Source organism: Eulemur rufifrons, chromosome 7, assembly GCF_041146395.1.
Source record: "Eulemur rufifrons isolate Redbay chromosome 7, OSU_ERuf_1, whole genome shotgun sequence".
In the NCBI taxonomy this organism is placed as follows: Eukaryota; Metazoa; Chordata; class Mammalia; order Primates; family Lemuridae; genus Eulemur; species Eulemur rufifrons.
The window spans coordinates 282073229-282091815 of NC_090989.1; the positions used below are offsets into that span (position 1 = coordinate 282073229).

General features: G+C 48.5%; 1 protein-coding gene across 4 annotated transcripts in view; it reads right to left on the reverse strand.

Annotated features, from left to right (window-relative positions):
- The window catches only part of RAPGEF1 (Rap guanine nucleotide exchange factor 1), a 137138-nt gene extending 119186 nt beyond the window's left edge, over positions 1 to 17952 (reverse strand). For all 4 annotated transcript variants that reach the window (XM_069476997.1, XM_069476993.1, XM_069476994.1 and 1 more), the window contains exon 1: positions 17827 to 17952. In XM_069476997.1, coding sequence (XP_069333098.1) covers positions 17827 to 17887 — 61 coding nt within the window. In that variant the 5' untranslated portion in view covers positions 17888 to 17952. The remainder of the gene's footprint in view (positions 1 to 17826) is intronic.
- Between the last annotated feature and the right edge of the window lie 635 nt (positions 17953 to 18587).

The following is an 18587-nucleotide window of genomic DNA, read 5'->3' on the forward strand; positions in this document are numbered from 1 at the left end:
TACATCTTAGGGAGACAACTTAAGAATCTTAACAGAATGGAAGAATAAAAAAGGAACAGGCCCAGAGGTAGAAGGCTCACCGCATGGCCAGTGTGATATTTCCAAGTCTTGCACAAACACTTCGAGAATGCCGTGGATATATGTACTGCTTTCAAGCAGACCCTATTTGACCACGAGTTATTAAAGTCACTCCCTGAGGTGTTACCACCACAAGCCCCAAATCACTGCAAGGCCCAAGGAGACTTACAAGATCATTTCCTCCAATGGGCCCCTCCCCCATTTTACAGATGCCCCAGGGAGGGGCAAGGACCAAGTCTACACATTAAGTGAGACGACTGGATCCAGACCCCAAATTTTTATCCTGGGCTAGGAAAACTTCTGCTACCTACTTTCTCATGACCAGAGGCTTTGGAGGACAGCTGGCCTGGCTTGAATCTTTATGTGGGCACTTTCTAGCTGGACAACTTTGGGATAGAAACTTAACCTCTCTGACTCTTATTTTTTCACATATGTAAAATGTGTACAAATGTGCCACCTATTTCATAGTTTGAAGGTTAACCAGGACGTTTTAAAAGTGCTGGCACACAGCAGACACTTAATATGAATAACCACTACTGCTGTTTTGGTAGTTACTACCTATAAACCTCCAAGGTTTAAATGCAGTGAACTGAAAAAAAATTATTTACCCTCACTAGGGATTTTTTCCCCATATCAGAATAAGATCCATTGCAACATTCGGGTGAATAACTCACTCATTATCTTAGTGTAATTAAAATAAACTTTCACTTACAAACATCTGTACCTTAGGAATACTATTTTGATTGTGGAAAGTGACATAAGCCAGGGAAGTGATACTGTGGCCCCTGAAGTATGAAGCTTATTAGGAAGAGCCCTCCCCTCCATGCAAGAAACCGTGGGATTCAGAAGAAATCCAAGTTGGAGTTCTGCAAGGCGTTGTTCACTCCTTGAGGCAGTTTTTTGTTTTGTTTTTTTTTTAAAGAAATGTCTCAGGAGGGAAAGGCCAATGGATCCCCACAACATACATATTCACTCGCCCAGAACCAAAGAAACAGAGGCCAGGCGCTCAGGCGGGTACCCGGTAGCTGACACAAAGCTTTGTGTATGGAATTTGTCTGCTGGGAGGAAAGTCTGATGCTGGTCACTTCCCTCCTGGAGAAAAATACAATACGAGGAAGCACCAAGCACTGTGGGAATGTTCCAAGTGGGAGTTCCAGCTCAGGCCAGAACATAAACAAGGGGACCAGCCTGGAGGTCAGGCCCAGCAGAGCACTGAGGCAGAAAGTCTAGGAGCCACTTTCTGGGTCCTGTAGATTCTGCTTTGAAGTGACTTCCCTGCCCAGCCCTGGAGGAAATCATCGAAGGCAAAGGCACATCACATGTAGAGTGTCATAGGAAACACAAACTCAGGGACTCTCTTATGACATACTTGCATACTCACAGATCAGTCTCAGAATGTCATGGCCAGTGGGGCCTCAGAGATTTATTCAATGAATACCAACATGGAGCTTAGGCAGAGTCAGATAACATGCACAAAGAATAACTTAGTTACCACTGCGATCAGAGCTAAGAAGCTCAGGGTAGGGGAAGCATGTCCAGCAGGGTGACCTAATCTAATCTGGGAAGTCAGGGAAGGGTGAGACTTGAAGGGTAAGCAGGACTGGATCAAGCAAAGGGGCAGACGGCATTCTGGGCAGAAGCAGCAGCATGTGCAACGGCCCTGTACAGCCAAAGTACATGCACAGGGGAGGTGGGGGGATGGTCAGACAGGACAGGACCTTGTAGGTCCGGGGCTTTGTCTCATAGGTTCAAGGGGTTCCTAGGGTGTTGCAAGCCATGTGTGTTCATTTTTCTGGAAAGAGAGGTCTATGGCTTCCACTAAAGTCTTGAAGAGTTCTAAAAGGTTAAGAACTACTGAGTTAGTCCAACTCATTACAACAAAATGGGGAAACTGAGGTCCAGAGAAAAAGACTTTCCCCAAGGTTTCACAGGAGGCTGGAGAAGCCCAGTCACCGACTCCCAGTCCAGTGTTCTCCCACAGCCAGCCAGCTGCCTTGTTTCTGCAGGGGATGCGTCAACAATGACAAATGCTAATCCTCACTGAGCACTGATACTAGATCCAAAACAAGGCAGCTTTGTTTCTCTGTCAGGCAGGCCTAGAAGCGACACGCTGCAGAAGTGAACCATGAAGTCACCCGGCTCATCCTTCTTGGGCGAACCTAACCTGGAAAACACAGGGGCTCAGAACGGGCCCCACCTCCGATTCCAAGGACCCCTGATGAGATGGCTTCTGGCTTTTCAAGGGCCTCCATGAATGATGCTGGTTCACTACAGGAAGGGCACCTGGGGCAGAGCTCTCACTGCTAACTCAGCACCCAGCCTTTGGGAGAAGCTGTTTACTTGTTTTTCGTTTCAAAATCAGGACCGGGCCAAGAACAAAACGTAGCCCTCAGTACATGAAAAGGAGAAAGCCTATAGCCCCAATTTTATCAATTCTACCTGGAACTGAGAGACAGACACAATTTTTGACAAAAGAGAACAAAAACAGGCCATGCGTGGTAGCTCACGCCTGTCATCCTAACACTTGGGAGGCCAGGGTGGGAGGACTGCTTGAGGCCAGGAGTTTGAGACCAGCCTGGGCAACACGGCGAGACCTTGTCTCTACAAAATCAGAAAAATTAGCCAGGTGTGGTGCCGTGCACCTGTAGGCCCAGCTACTCAGCAGGCTGAGGCAGGAGGATTGCTGGAGCCCAGGAGTTGGATGTTGCAGTGAGCTATGATGATGCCACGACACTTTAGCGCAGGAAACAAAGATGATGTCTTAAAAAAAAAAAAAAAAAGTGAATAAAAATAGTAAATTTCTCCTCTGCCACTTATTTCATGATATTTAGGAGACTTGGGGGAAAGTCTAAACATGTGTGGAGAATACTTCTTAAAGCCTTAATACTTCCTGGAATACCTAAAAGGAGGAAGTCTCAAGTACCTGGACTGGATCCCAGGTAGATCCTGCTGGGATCCAGCACTGGAGCCCTTCATACCGTTCTCACCTGTACCTCCCACGTCCCCACACGCCTGCCTACCTGCTCTGCAGCTCAGCTCCCTCCTCTTCAGGAGATCACATGAAACCTAACAGCCAGCAGCCAGCATGCCGTCATGGGGTCCCACAGTGCACGCAGAGGCAGGCCCAAGCTGGGGAAGGCTGGGCCCCTCTTCCACCCGCCCACTGCTCAGCTTCCAGACTCTGCTGCCTCTTGTCCTTTCAACCCGTTACTTCCACACAGTCGTCAAACCTGACTAAGCAACTCCTACCGCATGGCCCTCTGCCCGCGCTGGGCAAGCATGGCCGGCTTGTGGATGCACACCCTTTGTTAAGCAGTCTGGAGTCCACACCCAATATGCATCCATTCAACAAAAGTTAATGAACTTCAACCGTGTGCCAGGCGCTGTTCTGGGCTGTGGTCAAACAGCTGACAAGGAGTTTACCTCCATATGAGGGAGAAGATCATAAAAAAGAAGCAAATAAATGCTATGTTTAAAAAAAAGAAAGAGAAAAAAAGGAAAAGAAAATTCAGAAACAGCTTGTAAACATTTACTACTATACTTTTAAAGTACTAATGTGAGTACTGCGTGACTTTAAACATAATTTAAATTTTAGAAATTTTCCTTTTAAGAGACGAGGTCTTGATATATTGCCTGGGTTGGTCCCAAACTCCTGGGCTCACACAATCCTCACCTCGGCCTCCTGAGTAGCTGGGACGACAGGGGCACGCCACCACACCCGGCAAAACTGTAGCATCTGTCTTCAAGTTCTGGATGCTTAGTTTTTGAGTGTCTTGCTTATTGTGATGACAAACATATCATCTAAATTAATTGGCTAATATCCCAAGGCACGATACACATCAAGTGTGAGATTCATGAAAGAATCTTCTTCGTAACTGCTAATATTGTGGCTGCCTTCTCGTCAGAGCTAATTAGATCATTTGTTTTTCCCCTCATAATACTGCTGACAAAAAGTATGTACTAGAACGGGAGAAGTATCAACATTTTCTTGTCCACTCTTGCATATATTATTAAAATCATCTTCAATCTGTGATGTCTTTTGGGAATATTTTGAAGCTACTTCTCCATTTTATAAGTGTTTGTTTCAGCACTGGGCAGTAGCGTCAACCTAGCCCTCCCACATGCCAGCTGGACAAGTCACATAAACCCCTCATCTGTGAAATGAGGCCACTATCACCTGCTTGCAGTGCTGTTGGGAGGATTAAATATATGTAGCACAGTTCCTGCCATTAGTGCACTGAAGTTGTTTGTTATATAACCATCGTGATCTTCATCATTATTCTAAGGACAACTTTTTATATTTTAGGTCAAATCCCTAGGACTCTTTCCATTCCTCCCCATCCTTTGAGTAGCAGTTCCAAAGTGTACCCCACTAGCACCAGCAGGAGCATCAGTGCCACCTGGGAACTTGGTGGACATGCCAATTCTCAGCCCACAGACCCACTGAATCAGAAACTAGGGACTGGAGCCCAGCAATCTCTAGGTGCTAAAGTTTGAGAGCCACTGAGCAGGCAGACAGCAGCCTGGGAGACCCATCAGGTCCTCAGGACAGGAAGCACCTGGCCCCAACACACCTGGCCCCAGATGACCCTGTCAGCAACATCTGCTAATGTAATAAACTACAAGTTACCAATTTGTTACAAACACAAAGCTTCCTACCTGTCTTTCTGGCTGTTTTCTTTAAACCCCAAATATACCACTTGCATAAAAATGAAACGTCTTACAAAAATCCTATCCTCATACTCCTTTCTATAGCAACAGGGAAAAAAACCCCAAAAAACTCTGTCCAGCTTAACCCAGACTACTGTCCCTATATAATTACTTTTCCAACTTTCTCTGTAAGACTTAAATTGGCACAAATACTCATATCCCTTCCATCCACTCCAAAGAATATGAATTTAAGATTTGGTTAGATTAAATTTTTATGATAAGAAAAATATACTCTGGTTGTTACATATACATATTTATTGTTTCTTAACCCAAACTGTCCCAGATTTGATGTTGCCACATTTGAGTGATTAGAACACCGATGCCCACAGAAAGAATGGAACCAAAACCAAGTCCCAGAGACCCTCCCGTGGACTTGGTCCTACCTTGGAACAGGCTGCGTTTCTGTAATAGTTCTCTTACTGCAAACTCAGACCCTCTCCAACACAAATTTGTGGAACGCAGCAGTTGTAAATGATTACTTCCTCAGAGTTCTTTCATCCAAACCAGGACACTTATGAGGGGCAGGGCAGGTGATATTAATAATTATGCCAAGACAGCACGTGTAAGCCAGGAAGTGTGATCATCACCCTATCTGTCATGGTCTACATGAGCACATTGATCCTCAAAGCAATTTTCCTCTGGTGTCCAGACATCTGACTGAGAGGCTGGACTAGGTACATCGACAAGCAAAAATCCAGAGTCCAACTCTTCACCCAAAGGCTAAGTCTCACCTATAGGGGAAAGCTTGGACCCTGTCACAGTGAGCTGCACCAAAGGATGCAGATGAAGAGATGTGTAGAGGGGTACGGCGGAAGGGGCACAGAGCTTCCGTGCCCTCCCCAGGCGCACCACCCTCCAGGAACCTCTATGTGTTCAGCTACCTAAAAACCCTTCGTGTTTTTGAAAGCAGCCATCCTCATGTGTGTGAGGTGGTATCTCACCATGGTTTGGATTTTCATTTCCCTGCTGACTAGTGATGTTAAGTGTATTTTCATGTGTTTATTAAGCCATTTGTATATCTTCTTTGGAGAAATGCCTATGCAAGTCCTTTGCCCATTTTCTAATTGGGTTGTTTGTTTTTTGTTGGCCCTGTGCCATCTTTGTCTATTTCTAGCAAACAGAGCTAGATAGTTAGCCAAGGTCATATTCCCATGCAGATAAACAGTTGTTATGTCCACACAATGGACTACTACTCAGCAATACAAACGAATTAATTAGTGATAAAAACAGCTTGATTAATCTCACAGGCAGCAACCAGAGAAAAAGCAGCCCATCTGCACAAATTACATACTATACTGTTACATTTATATGGTATTCTGGAAAAGGCAAATCTACAGGTATAGGCAAAAAACAGACCAATGGCTGTCACGGGTGGGCTGTCAGGATTTGACTATAAAGGGGGCAGCAAAACAATTTTTTCCCCAGGGTGACAGAATTGTTCTGTACACTGAATGTGGTAGTGGTTACCCAAATCGACCTGTGTTAAACTCATAAAGTTATAACCCCCCAAAAGCCAATTTTGCTGAACATAAATTTTTAAAATCTCACCCAGAAGGGGAAGGTTCTCCCCTTTTATTTACATAGGCATTACACTAAACGGCTTACAAGCACCATGTCACAGAATCTTACAAAACCTCAGGAATGCACAGTTACTGTCACTTGAACCCGTATCTGACTGAACTAGGAGAAACTAAGTCCTGATCACTCCAGACACCCGAGATTCTATTTGATCTTTCCAAGACCCAGGGTGTTGGCAAATTATCATTTATCACATAGTAGCAGGAATTTATAGTTGGCAGAAACACGTCTGCACATAGTGACTCTTTCTCCCTGGGGATAAGGTCCACAGAGCTTCCATCAGATGTCGGTAGACCTATGACCTTAAAAAGCTCCGGAACTGCTGCTCCACTTCAAGGCCCTCAATTTATAGAGGGTGCCAAAAGGCCCAGGGAGGGAGAATGGCCTGCCCCAGAGGACATAGTGCATTTCTGTGGCAGTGCCAGGCCAGTTCACTATCACCCGAAGATGCCACAGTCCCAAGCATTCCTGGTGACAGTAACTCACCTGCTCCCCACGATGATTTTAGCCCACATAATCTCAGCAGGAGATGCATTTCTCCTACCAAGCTGGGGCCAAGGACCCTCAGGCTCCCTGTAACACAAGGCAGTCCCCAGCCCAAATCTTATCTTGTTAAATATAAAAACTTCATTTTACGACCTTGCATATTTAGCATAATTAACACATTAACTACCATGTGAGTTGTATTTAAATCACGCTAGTTTTGAGCCCAGGCCCTCATGAGACAAACCTGGGCAAAACCCTGTAGTTGTTTTGTGAAACTCTTACTTGTTGATGTTCTTCTTATCGTTGCAATTAATATTGACAAATTAATTCTACGAACGTGGATTAAATAAATAGAAGTCAATAAACTTTGTTTTCCATTAAATTAGAAAAGATTGTTTTGTTTTCAAAGTTTTCATTCTATTTTTGTAATAAAACACCGTGGCCTCAAGAAAAAAAATTTCTTTTAGTGTGGCAGTCAATGTGTTAATAGAGAAAGCTCCCCGTGAACAGAAAAAACAAGGCTAGATCATGCAGAAAAGCATGCTTTTGATCTGTGCCTTTGGTTTTCGGATGAGCTCAGAGAATTAATATTTGTAAGGAGCTCTTGACAAGCTGAGGCAGAGGCACAAATTAGTGTGGTTCTGCTAAATGAGAGGTTCTGCAGCTCCAGGACCAAATGATTAAAGAAAGTGAAAAGAGTTGCCTGGGCTTTGGTCTCTGCAAACAGCACTGTGCTTCACGATAGTTGCACTGATGAATTTGCAAAGAGACTGCACGCGTTTACTTTCACCTATCAGAAATTCCCAGGGGAGCAGGGGTTAAGGAAGACTCAGAACAATACTGCAGGATTTCTGAAATCATTTTAACTGTGAAAGCTAATCAAGGGAGAAAAATAAAGGGTATAAAATCACCCTGCTTGTGGTGTTCAATGCAATTCATTAAGTTTCTTATACATGAGGACTTTGAATGGCTTACGGTATTTTAACTGTCACAAAACAAAAGCAACACATTATGATCATTTTACCCTCAGAGCCAAACAAAGATGATTTAATTAGTCCTGAGAGTCACCCTGCAAGGAGAAACTGAGGTGACATCTCTTGGGGTCGAGCAAAAACATACCTGCTGGTGGATGAGTCCCGCCGTGACTCTGACATAAACCATGGCCTGCAAGCACAGGCTCATTCCTTCTAGAGAGACTCAAGAAATAACATAAGCAGGACTTTCCTTGATCTACCTGCATGCACTGGGGCCACAGGTGCAGCTGAAATGAAACGCCATCTACTCTGCCTATAACTGATCTCTTCAAAGGTTTATTACTTAATTACAAAAAATGTATTCCCTGGAATTGAGGCTTCTCAGATGGGGTGAAAGGCGAGCGGGGAGAGACAGAAACACAGAAAGAGAAAGAGAAAGGAAAATACCTCAATAGTCAGAGACCTCCCTTCTTCTGTGAGTGCTGAGGTCTGAATTTTATTATACTTACCAGATTTCCATTTTTAAAGAAATGGTCACTTTAGAGCAGAAGGGGGCTTCAGGCAAGGACAAAGCAAAGGTTTATTGAGGACTTCTTAAGTGTCCACACTCTGATAACATGCTTTGTGTGCATTGGCTCATTTAATCCTCCCTCAACACCATAAGGTAGGTACTGCCATGATTTCCTCCATTTTACAGACAAGGAACTGAGGCTTAGACAAGGGGAAGTGACTGGCCCAAGGTCCCACTATCATTACATGGAAGAACTGGGATCCAAAACCACAGTTATAGGACCTGAAGCGCACACTCTGTCCCTGCCTTAGTGACTCCATCCTCTCTCTGTGAAGATGGGGAGACTGAGGGCCAGTGAGGGGCACTAATCCAGTGCAGCGGTGCTGATCCAGGGGCCACAACATAGGCCTCCTGCCCTCCAGCTCAGGCTCATGCTGCCTCCAACACAGATGAGTGTGTGTGGCCGGACCGTCAACTCCCCAAGGGCAACGACGCCTCTACTGCTCTTAGCACCTTCCCCTGCCTTGGCAGGCTGCAGGACTCTCAGGGACACTCGGCCAGTGTGGGTGGGTAAGTAGATGGAACTATTTTAACTCACAAGGGCCACTTCCCACTCTTGTGCCATTTGTGAAAGGTTTCTCCAAAGCAGATTCTCAGCAAATATACTTTTTAAGCCACTTCTATAATTGAAAAACCAGAAGTTGCTTCATCAATCTGTAGGCACATGTGGGGCTACCGTAACAGTCCCGCAGACAGGCTGGAAAGCCCCAGGGGACTCCCAAGGCAGGTTCCAACCAAAGACAATGGTGGTGCCTCCCAGTCGGCCCGGGGCTCAGCAGCAGACCAGTACTAGACCCCAGGCCAGAGGGGGAGGGAAGTGAAATGCAAATTCCCAGCAGTAAGTGACCTTGGCAAGTCGCTTTCCCTGTTGCTGTCTTCCTTTCCTCAACTGTCAAATGGACACAATACCTGCCATTTCTCTCTATAAGAATAAATTAGGCCGGGCGAGGTGGCACACGCCTATAATCCTAGCAGAGAGGCCAAGGTGGGAGGATCGCTTGAGCTCAGGAGCTCGAGACCAGCCTGAGCAAGAGTAAGACCCTGTCTCTACTAAAAATAGAAAAAATTAGCCGGGCGCCTCTAGTCAGTCCCAGCTGCTCGGGAGGCTGAGTCAGGAGGCTTGCTTGAGCCCAGAAGTGTGAGGTTGCTGTGAGCTAGGCTGATGCCACAGCACTCTAGCCCAGCCGACAGAGTGAGACTGTCTCAAAAAAAAAAAGTAAAATACCATGCAACATTTAGTGCTGTTAAGAACATCAACAAAATAACCCTCAACATGTCCAACTCCCCCCTTTATGCTGCAGACTACTCACAAAGAATCAGCATTAGAAAGTGCTCTGAGGTGGGTTGACCCCATCAAGTTATAAAAGAGGCACAGGAGGCTCAAAAAGATTAAGCAATTTGCCTGAGGTCACCCAATAAGGTTTCCGGAACCCCCAGTGGGCTTGAGCAGGACAGCCAGGAAAAGAGCTGTCTTCTCAAGGACCCCTGCAGCACTTGGGTGGCCCTGTTAGTGGAGCAGCTGCCTCAGTGGCAGAGGGAGGGGTCCCTGGAAATGCTCATTTTCATCCAAGTCACACAGCCAAGAAAATAATGTCATCACAATCAATGAAAATGCAAATAAGTGGGGAATAGTCAAATGGGCTTTAGTCCTAACTTTGCCCCAATTCAGTATATCTTAACTGTTCCAGACCGCAAAGAAAAGCTCTGTTGTCTTAGTTTCCTCCTCAGTAGCATGAGAACAGTCATAGTATCTTTCTCCTATTGTGAGGATGAGACGAGACCACAAGTGTAAAATACACAGAGCAGAGCCTGGTACTGGCAGTGGGTAAGTGCCCAATGAACATTGGCTACGACTATCTTTATTTATTATTAAAGGAGGAGTCAAGAGTAGCCAATTCCATGGGCCATGCACAATCATCCATCTATTTATTCACAACCAGTCACTTGAAGGAGGGCGGGCACACATAATTACTCACATGACCAGCAAATAAATACAAAATACAATCACTGTTTCCAACCAGGGGTCTTGTGTGTTTGTTTGCTTGTCTGGGGTCATCTAAGTGGCTATTCGGTGCCATCACATCCCACTGGACTTCAGCTGCCCTCTCTTCTCATTCCATGTCTGCCCTTCCTCCTCCCAAATACTGCTAGCATCACACTCCTGCTCCATTTTTAATAGTATGGTGTGGGCTGGGGGCCACATCTATCAGGTCCACACCAATGGCATAAATTTTAAAGAGCTATAAAGCAAACACCGGGAATCTGCCCCCTTGTCCCCAGCCCTGGGAAGCACTGCCTGCACACCATCCTGTTCTCAACGGCTTCGTTACTATGTTGTAAGAGTTTAAAAGAGTTTCCTGATCACAAAACTTCATTTGCAGTAAAGTGACTCTGTGGTTCCAGCAAGCTAGTGAAAAGCAAAGAGAAAGATCACCGCTAAGGGACTAACAGGAACAGAAGGTCTAAGCTGTTATGGCATAGTCACAGTGTTTTAGGAAGAAGCAGTCCAGGCTGCATGTCAGGACTCTGGTTCAGAGAACTATCGTTTGTCTTTCAAACCACAGCCCGGAAGAAAAAGGTGAGAGAAAAAGGAATGGTGACTACCAGATAGCAGATTTCTAATCCCCTCAGGCAAGTCTCTCCCCTACATCTTAGCCCACAGAGGAGGAGGCGGAGCAAGAGAGACGCCGCCCGTGCGCCTTGCCAAAGGGGGGCCAGGAAGAACACCAGCAGCCTACCTCTCCCAGCCCTTCAAGACAGCACGTACCATACAGTCATCCCGAGAACAGAGTGTGATGGTGCAGCAAGCTACTCCTAAGCAATGTTCAAAGGCCAACTGGAAAAAAAAAAAAAAAAAAAAAAAAAAAAAAAGGACAGAACTCCTGGTAGGATGCCTGTTATGGGCACCAGACTGAGCAAAGTTGGCATGTACTTTGGCTTGTAAACATAAGGCAAAATTACAACCACACATGCAAACTGAGCACTGCTCACGAGTACTTTGTTCTTGTGCATCCCACAGAACCACGCAGCCACTACAAATGGAAGTTCAAAGAATGTGTACTGGCAGATGCGTTATCAGAGCCAAGCTGTGGCTCAGTCTCTCACCCGGTTCTGCTGCTCCCCCAACGGAGTGTTCTGGAACTTTGATCTTAGCCTTATCGCTAGTTTTCAGAGAACTACATGAAAACATTGATCAATGTATGTGATTAATACAGAACCTCCAACTAACTGGATACCCCTGATCAAAGTATTGGTCCTATTAATTCACCAACAAACATCCTAATCAGCAATTTAAAATCAGAAGAAGCTGCATCTAAAAATAATTTGAGACTTGGAATTAGAAACCTAAGTTTACTGTATGATAACACTAACTCATCCTTTTAGTAGATATTTATTAAGCATCTACTGTGTGCAAGGCATGGTGATGGCAACCCAGCGGGGGCCGGGCACACTCCCTCGTGGAGCCAGTGGTCTACTTAAGACTTTATTTGTTGATTTTTAACTTGCAGAAAGGGAACTGGGGCTTTGATCTCTGAATGAGTTAAATAGTGTCATTTTACCCAAGTGCTTATTTGGGGCCTTTCCATGGAATTTACTATCTGTTAGAGGAAGACAAGGCATGAACAGCCCAGAGGAAGTCGGTTTTGGCAGAGGCGGCTGTGAGAGCACCCAGGAAGTGGGTTTTCACATGTTGCTGGAGGGTCCAAGGAGGAGCCTCAGGGCCACAGCGGAGCAGGAAGAGTTATCTAACAAACATCTTTATGTATAGAAAAGGACCTGATGCTTAAACAAACAGGGAAGCACTAATTTTAGAGTCCCACCCCTTCCTGACACTGATGGAGAAAAGGAGACCCAGAAAAGGGAAAGAACCACCCGAGGACACAACATCAAGTCTCAGATGGTCTAAAACAAATGACCGGAAACTAAAATGACAGGCCTACTGGATGACAGATCCCTTAATAATTCACAAACTGTGGGTTTTATTCATTTGCTGATAAAACAGCCTCTCGGGCAAGGTGGGTGAGAGTCAGAGGCACACCTGTCCCAGCAGCAGGGCAGCCCCGTGGGTGGCGCTGCCAGGCCTCGCCTCTTTCCAGTGCGTCATCTTGTTATGGCAACAGGGGACACATTCAGCTGGACTAAGACCCAGCCTGGCATTTGAGGCAACCTCCAATCCGGGCTAATTTGGGAAATGATTTTTCTGCACGCTCACACATGACTCATCTTTACAGGCCTCCTATCAGGCCTCCTGGCTACAAGGAATCCCATTCAAGCTGCCTCTGCCAACAGCTGCTCAGGAGACCAGGAAACACTTGGGGTTGCTGTGGTTAATTTTTTAAAAAACATTTAGCCTGTGTTAGCACTGTTTCTTATCTCTCTACAGCATTGCTAATGTCATTAACATTATGAGTATCATACGCAGCCTAAAGACTGTGGTGGGCTTACCTTAATTTAACAGGTAGATTTTTTTTTTTTTAAAGACCAGAAAAGAAGTTGAGAAGCACGAATAAGAATTGAGATAGAAAGCTACTGTGTCTCCAGCAACAGGGGAGGCCCTAAGCAGCGCTCTGTAAAAACAAGAAAGGGGGCTGGTTCCCCATTTCACTTCCCTAAGGCTGTGATCTTGGGCAAGTAACCAAATTTCTCTGGGCCTTAACTGCCCTCAGGTGCAAAATGGGGATCCTCAGCCCTGCCCTCCCCCTCAGGGTAGTCTATAAATGCATTCTGGAAACTATAGGAAATTGCAGAAATGTTCAAGATTTTTGATATAACCCCTGGACTATGACCTCCAGAGGACCAGGTTCCTGCTGGCTCCCTGCCACCACGAGGTGTCACTTGGTGTTTGCCAATCAGTAAGTACTAAACGGGTGAGCGAATGAATGAAGAGTAGGGGCCATCAAAATGTTACATCGGTTGATTGAGTACATTTTGACCGCAAAAATTCCTAACTATGAGGGCAAAAGGAAGTACAAAATTTGAAGAGTTCAAAATTGATCAAAATACAGTGACTGCCGGTCTAAGTGGACCTCTGTCTTAGGCTACAGAAATGCGCAGCCCCACATGACAGTACTTGCAGTTTTAGTATCTGTTCTGAAAAAGTACATAGTGACAAAATGTTACTATGAATGCACAGAAAATACATAATGACTAAAAGTTACTATGAATACAGTCATCGTAAATTTCTTTTCAATTGATGACAAAAGCATCTTCTCACATTGGAAAACACGGCACATTGAGTTTAACACCGTATTTACTCTGCCTTTGGGGCTGTGCAGGGTGAGTTCGCATCTGCTTCAGCAGCTCCGCTGGACAGCTGAGGCCAGAGAGCTACTGTACTGCCCGGGGGGTTCAGTAAAGATGAAACTTCTAGACAGATTGTGGTTTGCTAGGAGCACAGAGAGGGAGGAAAGGGACAAAAAAAAAAAAAAAAAAAAAACCAAACAAAAAAACAAACAAACAAAAAAAAGAAAACCACCTGTATAATTTACTTCTTTTGTGATGTCTATTTTTATCCTCAGGCCCAGGAGGAAGGGCTCTTTGCTGTACCCTAAGGATGAGAGAGACACCAGGCTCCTAAGAGATGCTCCGTAAACTATCTGATGAATCAACTGAGGGAGGGAAGGAAGGAGCAACAGAAACTGACAGGTGCCATCAGTAAAACCGAAGCACATTCTTCTCTCCGGCTGCCAAGCCCTTTAATACCCCCCACCCCAACAGGCCGACCCCCTGCCCCCTGGACTGTGCCCACCTAATTCCACTCATCCTCCCCAACTCACCTTAAATCTCATGCTGTCACAGAGGTAAAGTGGTTCCCTGACCACCGCTCCCCACTATGAATCTGATCCTTGGGAACCCTCCCAGCCCCCCCGCCCCCCAACGCACAGGCCAGGCTGGCTTCACGGGGGCAGCACGATGTCTGCTGACTTCACCAATGAATTCCCAGAGCCTTGTACGCTACCTGGCGGAGCAGGCACTCAACCGGTGCTGGATGAAGGAACCGAGTACCGAATCAATGAAGGAATGTGGCAGAGATTTCAAAGCCCAGATCAAAAACAAACAAACGTGAATCATTTCTCCAAGGAAGGGGGTGCAAACTCAAATGTCAACAGTCACGTGAGCAACAGGAATAACGACACGGCTAGCTGTGGGAGTGACAGGGGCTCCTCGGAGTTGGCCACTGCCCAACTCCCATAGCTGCCTTGTAGGTAGGAACAAGGGCTCAGGGTTACCTGAGATTCTCATTTTTCAAGAGAACCAGGAACCTAAGATTTCTGAGCAATTTCCTGATTTTTCAATATTGACCATCAATTCTTGTTTCCCTCAAGAACACACGGATCAAAACACAAGACACCTGTGGACTGAACCCAGCCCACTGCTGTCAGTCTGTGCTTAAGCTCCAGAAATGTTAGGGTCTCAACTCTTGATGTCTTTGCTGGAAGAAACATGGGCAAACAGAACCACCATAACTGCCAGCACAACCAGAACCATGTTCATTTCTTCCCCAAATGAACAGCTGCACACACCTCCCATCGGTCTTCCAGAACAAGGCCCCCTTAGTTCCCAAGGAAGAGCCTCCTCTCCCTGGCAGGCCTGCCCACGAGCTCGCCGCAGCAGCGCCCTAATCCATCTGGCTCTGTTCCACTCAACACCTCCTCATCATCTCTGGAAGCACTAAAAGTCTAGAGAAGCCTCCCCTCCACGCCTGCCTTCTTCCAGGCCGCCCAAATTCAACCCTTCTCCACCAAGCCTCACCAGCCAGCCCAGCAAGCTGTCACTCTGCCACCCTCTGGAACTGCTTGATCCCCATGGGCACTTGGGACAGCTGAACGTGAGGCTCACTCTTCTGTGTCCCTGTGAAACGACAAGTCCTTGAGCATGTGTGTAGCCATGTCTCGCCCCTCCAACAGGCCCCAGCCAGGCACTGCTGAGGGAGAGTGCAGACGTATTGAGGAGCAGCAGTCAGGGGCTCAAAAGCTCTCCCCCAGGGGTTGAGAACCCCCTGCTCCCCGAGAAGGAAGAAGGATAAAGAACAGGCAGAGTCTCAGGCTGTAGCAGATGTGAAGGAAATGTTCTTGTTCACTCAGAAAAAACCTTGGATTCCTTAAGCTCTGAGCAGTAAAAACGCCAGGCCTTCTACTTTCAAAGAGAAGAGATTACAAACACATTTAAGCAACATTTCTGTTGCTTCAAGACAATGGAAAACAGCAAAACTCCACTCACGACAATTGCTTGCTGGGTGCAGGCTGCCTCCACTTCACCTAAGGACCTCTCTCCTCTGGATCAAACACTCCTCTGGGGACTTAACAGTCGTAGGTCCACTTAGAAAACTCCAACAGAACCCTAACGGAAAATCCTAATGAAACTCAAAGTCAAGTCACTTACAACGAGCAGCAGAAACCACCAGAAAGGTCAATGCTTACTCCAGGAGTGTCCCGATATTCCTTGGCAGCTGTGTATGGATCACAGCAACAGACCTTTTGCAAATAGGCTGGACCGCTCGCCAGCGCCACATCTGGGATCCCCAATCCCCAATCTGAGGTTGGCCTTGCCAACCTCAGAACTTTCTTACTTTCCTGCTTCTCGCCAAAAGCATCTTCCTCTCGCACTTTCCACAGGCCCCCGTCAGCCCCTTCCACTCTGCCCTCTTCCCTCATCTCCACCTCCACCTTCAGAGCCCTTCCCATTCCCTCCCTCACCTGTGCCCACAGGACACAGTTCACGTGGGCTGGCGGCCCGGGCGTTACGCTAGGTCACACAAGCCCCTGGGGCAGGCACTTGCCGGGTTTTGCACCTGCTACAGCCCCTGGCAGAGGGCGATGCCCAGAGGAGGCCCAAGGATAGATAACCCATGCTGACGGGACAGGCCTTAGGCCTTTCTCTGGGTAGCGGAGAACGCAAATGAAGAGTCATCTCAATCTGAGAGGCCCAGCTGTGAGAAGCAGCTCATGAGATGACAGGTAACTTTCATTCCACTCTTTAAACTTTTCTACGATTTCCAAGTTTTGACAATGACCATATAATAAATCGTCTTATAATCAAAGAAAATCCACCTGATGGTTTTTAAGTAGATTGTCCAAGTTTCCCAATGGTACCATTCTGATGAGACACTACACAAGCAGCTCATGAAAAATGCTGCACAGATGAACCCAAGATATTTCTGGAACAACACCTGTGCAGGAAGGCGACTCATGGTCACTGGGCAAGGCCCTGGGGCTGAAAAACGGTGAGAAAAATACTCAAGAAACAGCCCCTGAAACCAAGAGCCCTGCCCCTGAGGAAGGCGCACAGCTTCTGGTCAAACGGCCAGGCATGAATGCTGGGCCTGCATCCTCTTGCTGTGTGGCCTACAGGAACTCACTGAACCTCTCTAAGCCTGTAAAGCTGGGACCACAGTCTCTCTCACAGAGGATCTTCAAGGGTTTAATAAGCAACACATTTTAGGTACTTAAGTGAAGAGCCGGATATAGAGTAAACCCTCAATAATGGCTACAAAAATCTCCTTCCTGAGCTTCAGCTGCAGCCCACAAAAGTTACACTGCCTTCTGCGTGGACCGCAGAGGTGCGTCCCACAAAAGTATCCTGATTCAACCCGGGAAACATAAGCAACTTCCAAGATCAATGCCATGGACCCCCTTTTCAGCCCTCCCCCTAAAAGTCTGCCTTTCATAATTCAGCCGGCAGGCTAACCTGGTGCCCGGGTTATGACAACTCGCCGTGTTCCCAGTAGGGGAGCCCTGTCCGCCCACCCACCTACCTCACCCCAGGCCCAAGGACTGGCCCTGCAAGGTGTTGCGGCTAATTAAGCCTGGGGCCCCTAGTGCGCGACAGTAATCGAACCTCTGGAGAGTCCATTCTCAGTACAGGTAAAACCCAGGTAATCGGAAGGCAACTCCCCAAGACTTCCAGGAATACACAAAGAGATGAGGTTCGCATCCCGATCTGCAATCTGCTCCAACCCGCCGGCTCCCACGCGCCCAGCTCGACACCAGAGGAAAACTTGACCGCGTCCTCAGAACGCCCCAGCACGTCCAGCCTGTTTCCTCTGAAGCAACCCAAATGGACACGTCTGGTTAAATTTAAACTCGAGCTCATTAGAAATGACACATTTCTCAGCTCAGCTCAGCTCGCCCTCCGCGAGCCCAGCCCAGGCCGGGCACAGGGCGCTGCAGCCGCCTCGGCACGCGGCCGGGGTCGAGCCATTTTCCGAAGTTCCCGGGCCGGGGGCCGCCCCGCCCCGCCCCGCGGCCCCCGGCCGCCCAAAATGGCCCTGGAGGTGACGCTGCCCGCGCCGCGGCCAGGCCCGGGCGCAGCTCCGCGCCTGCCCCGCGCGCACAGGCCCGCGCCGCCCGGGAAGCCCGCACTCGGGGCGGCGGGGACCCACGCGGGCCGGGCCGGGGCCCAGCGAGCCGCCCCCGCCGCCGCGCTCACCTGCTTTCTCGATCTTGCCGGACATTTCCGGGCTGCGCCGGAGGCCGAGGCCGCCGCTCATCGGGCCCGGGCCGGGCCGCTGCGGGGCGACAGGCCGGCGCGCCCGCCGCTCGCCTCGGCCGTGGCTCGCCGCGCCTCAGACCCGCGCCGGCATGGCGGGCTCCGCGCGGCCGCGGCCCGTGCGCTCGGCGACCGCGCTCCAGCCCGCCCAGGCCCCGCCGCTCCCGCCGCCGCCGCTCCGCCTCCTGCGCTCCGCCGCCGCTCCCCGGCCCGCGAGCCGGCCGCAGCGCCGCGCCGCCGCTGCCCGCTCGCCGGGCCTCGGCCGCGGCCACGGCCACAGCGCCACCTGCCGGCCGCCCGCCACGCCGCCGCCGGCACAGCGCCCCCTGTCGGCCCGGAGCCGGCCCGAGCCTCCCGCCCGGGACGCAGCGCCCCCTGCCGGCCCGGAGTCGCCACGCCAGGGGCTGCCCCTGGGCCGTCCCCACCCGGGACTCGGCATCCTCTGCGAGCGTCCAGAGTCTCCAGGCCGAGGCCTGGGACTGACACCCTCGACCCAGGGTCAGTGCCTTCCACTGCCCAGAGCCCAGCATGCCCCCTCACCTGAGACACGAGCCCAGATTTTCGGCCCCAGGACCTAGAACTGATACCTCCCCCGCATCCAGGATTCAGCATCCTCTGCCACCCAGAGGCTCCATGCCAAGGCCTGGAACTGGCCCTAACTAGGACTCAACTTCTGCTGACTGGGAGTCTGTCCTGACCCT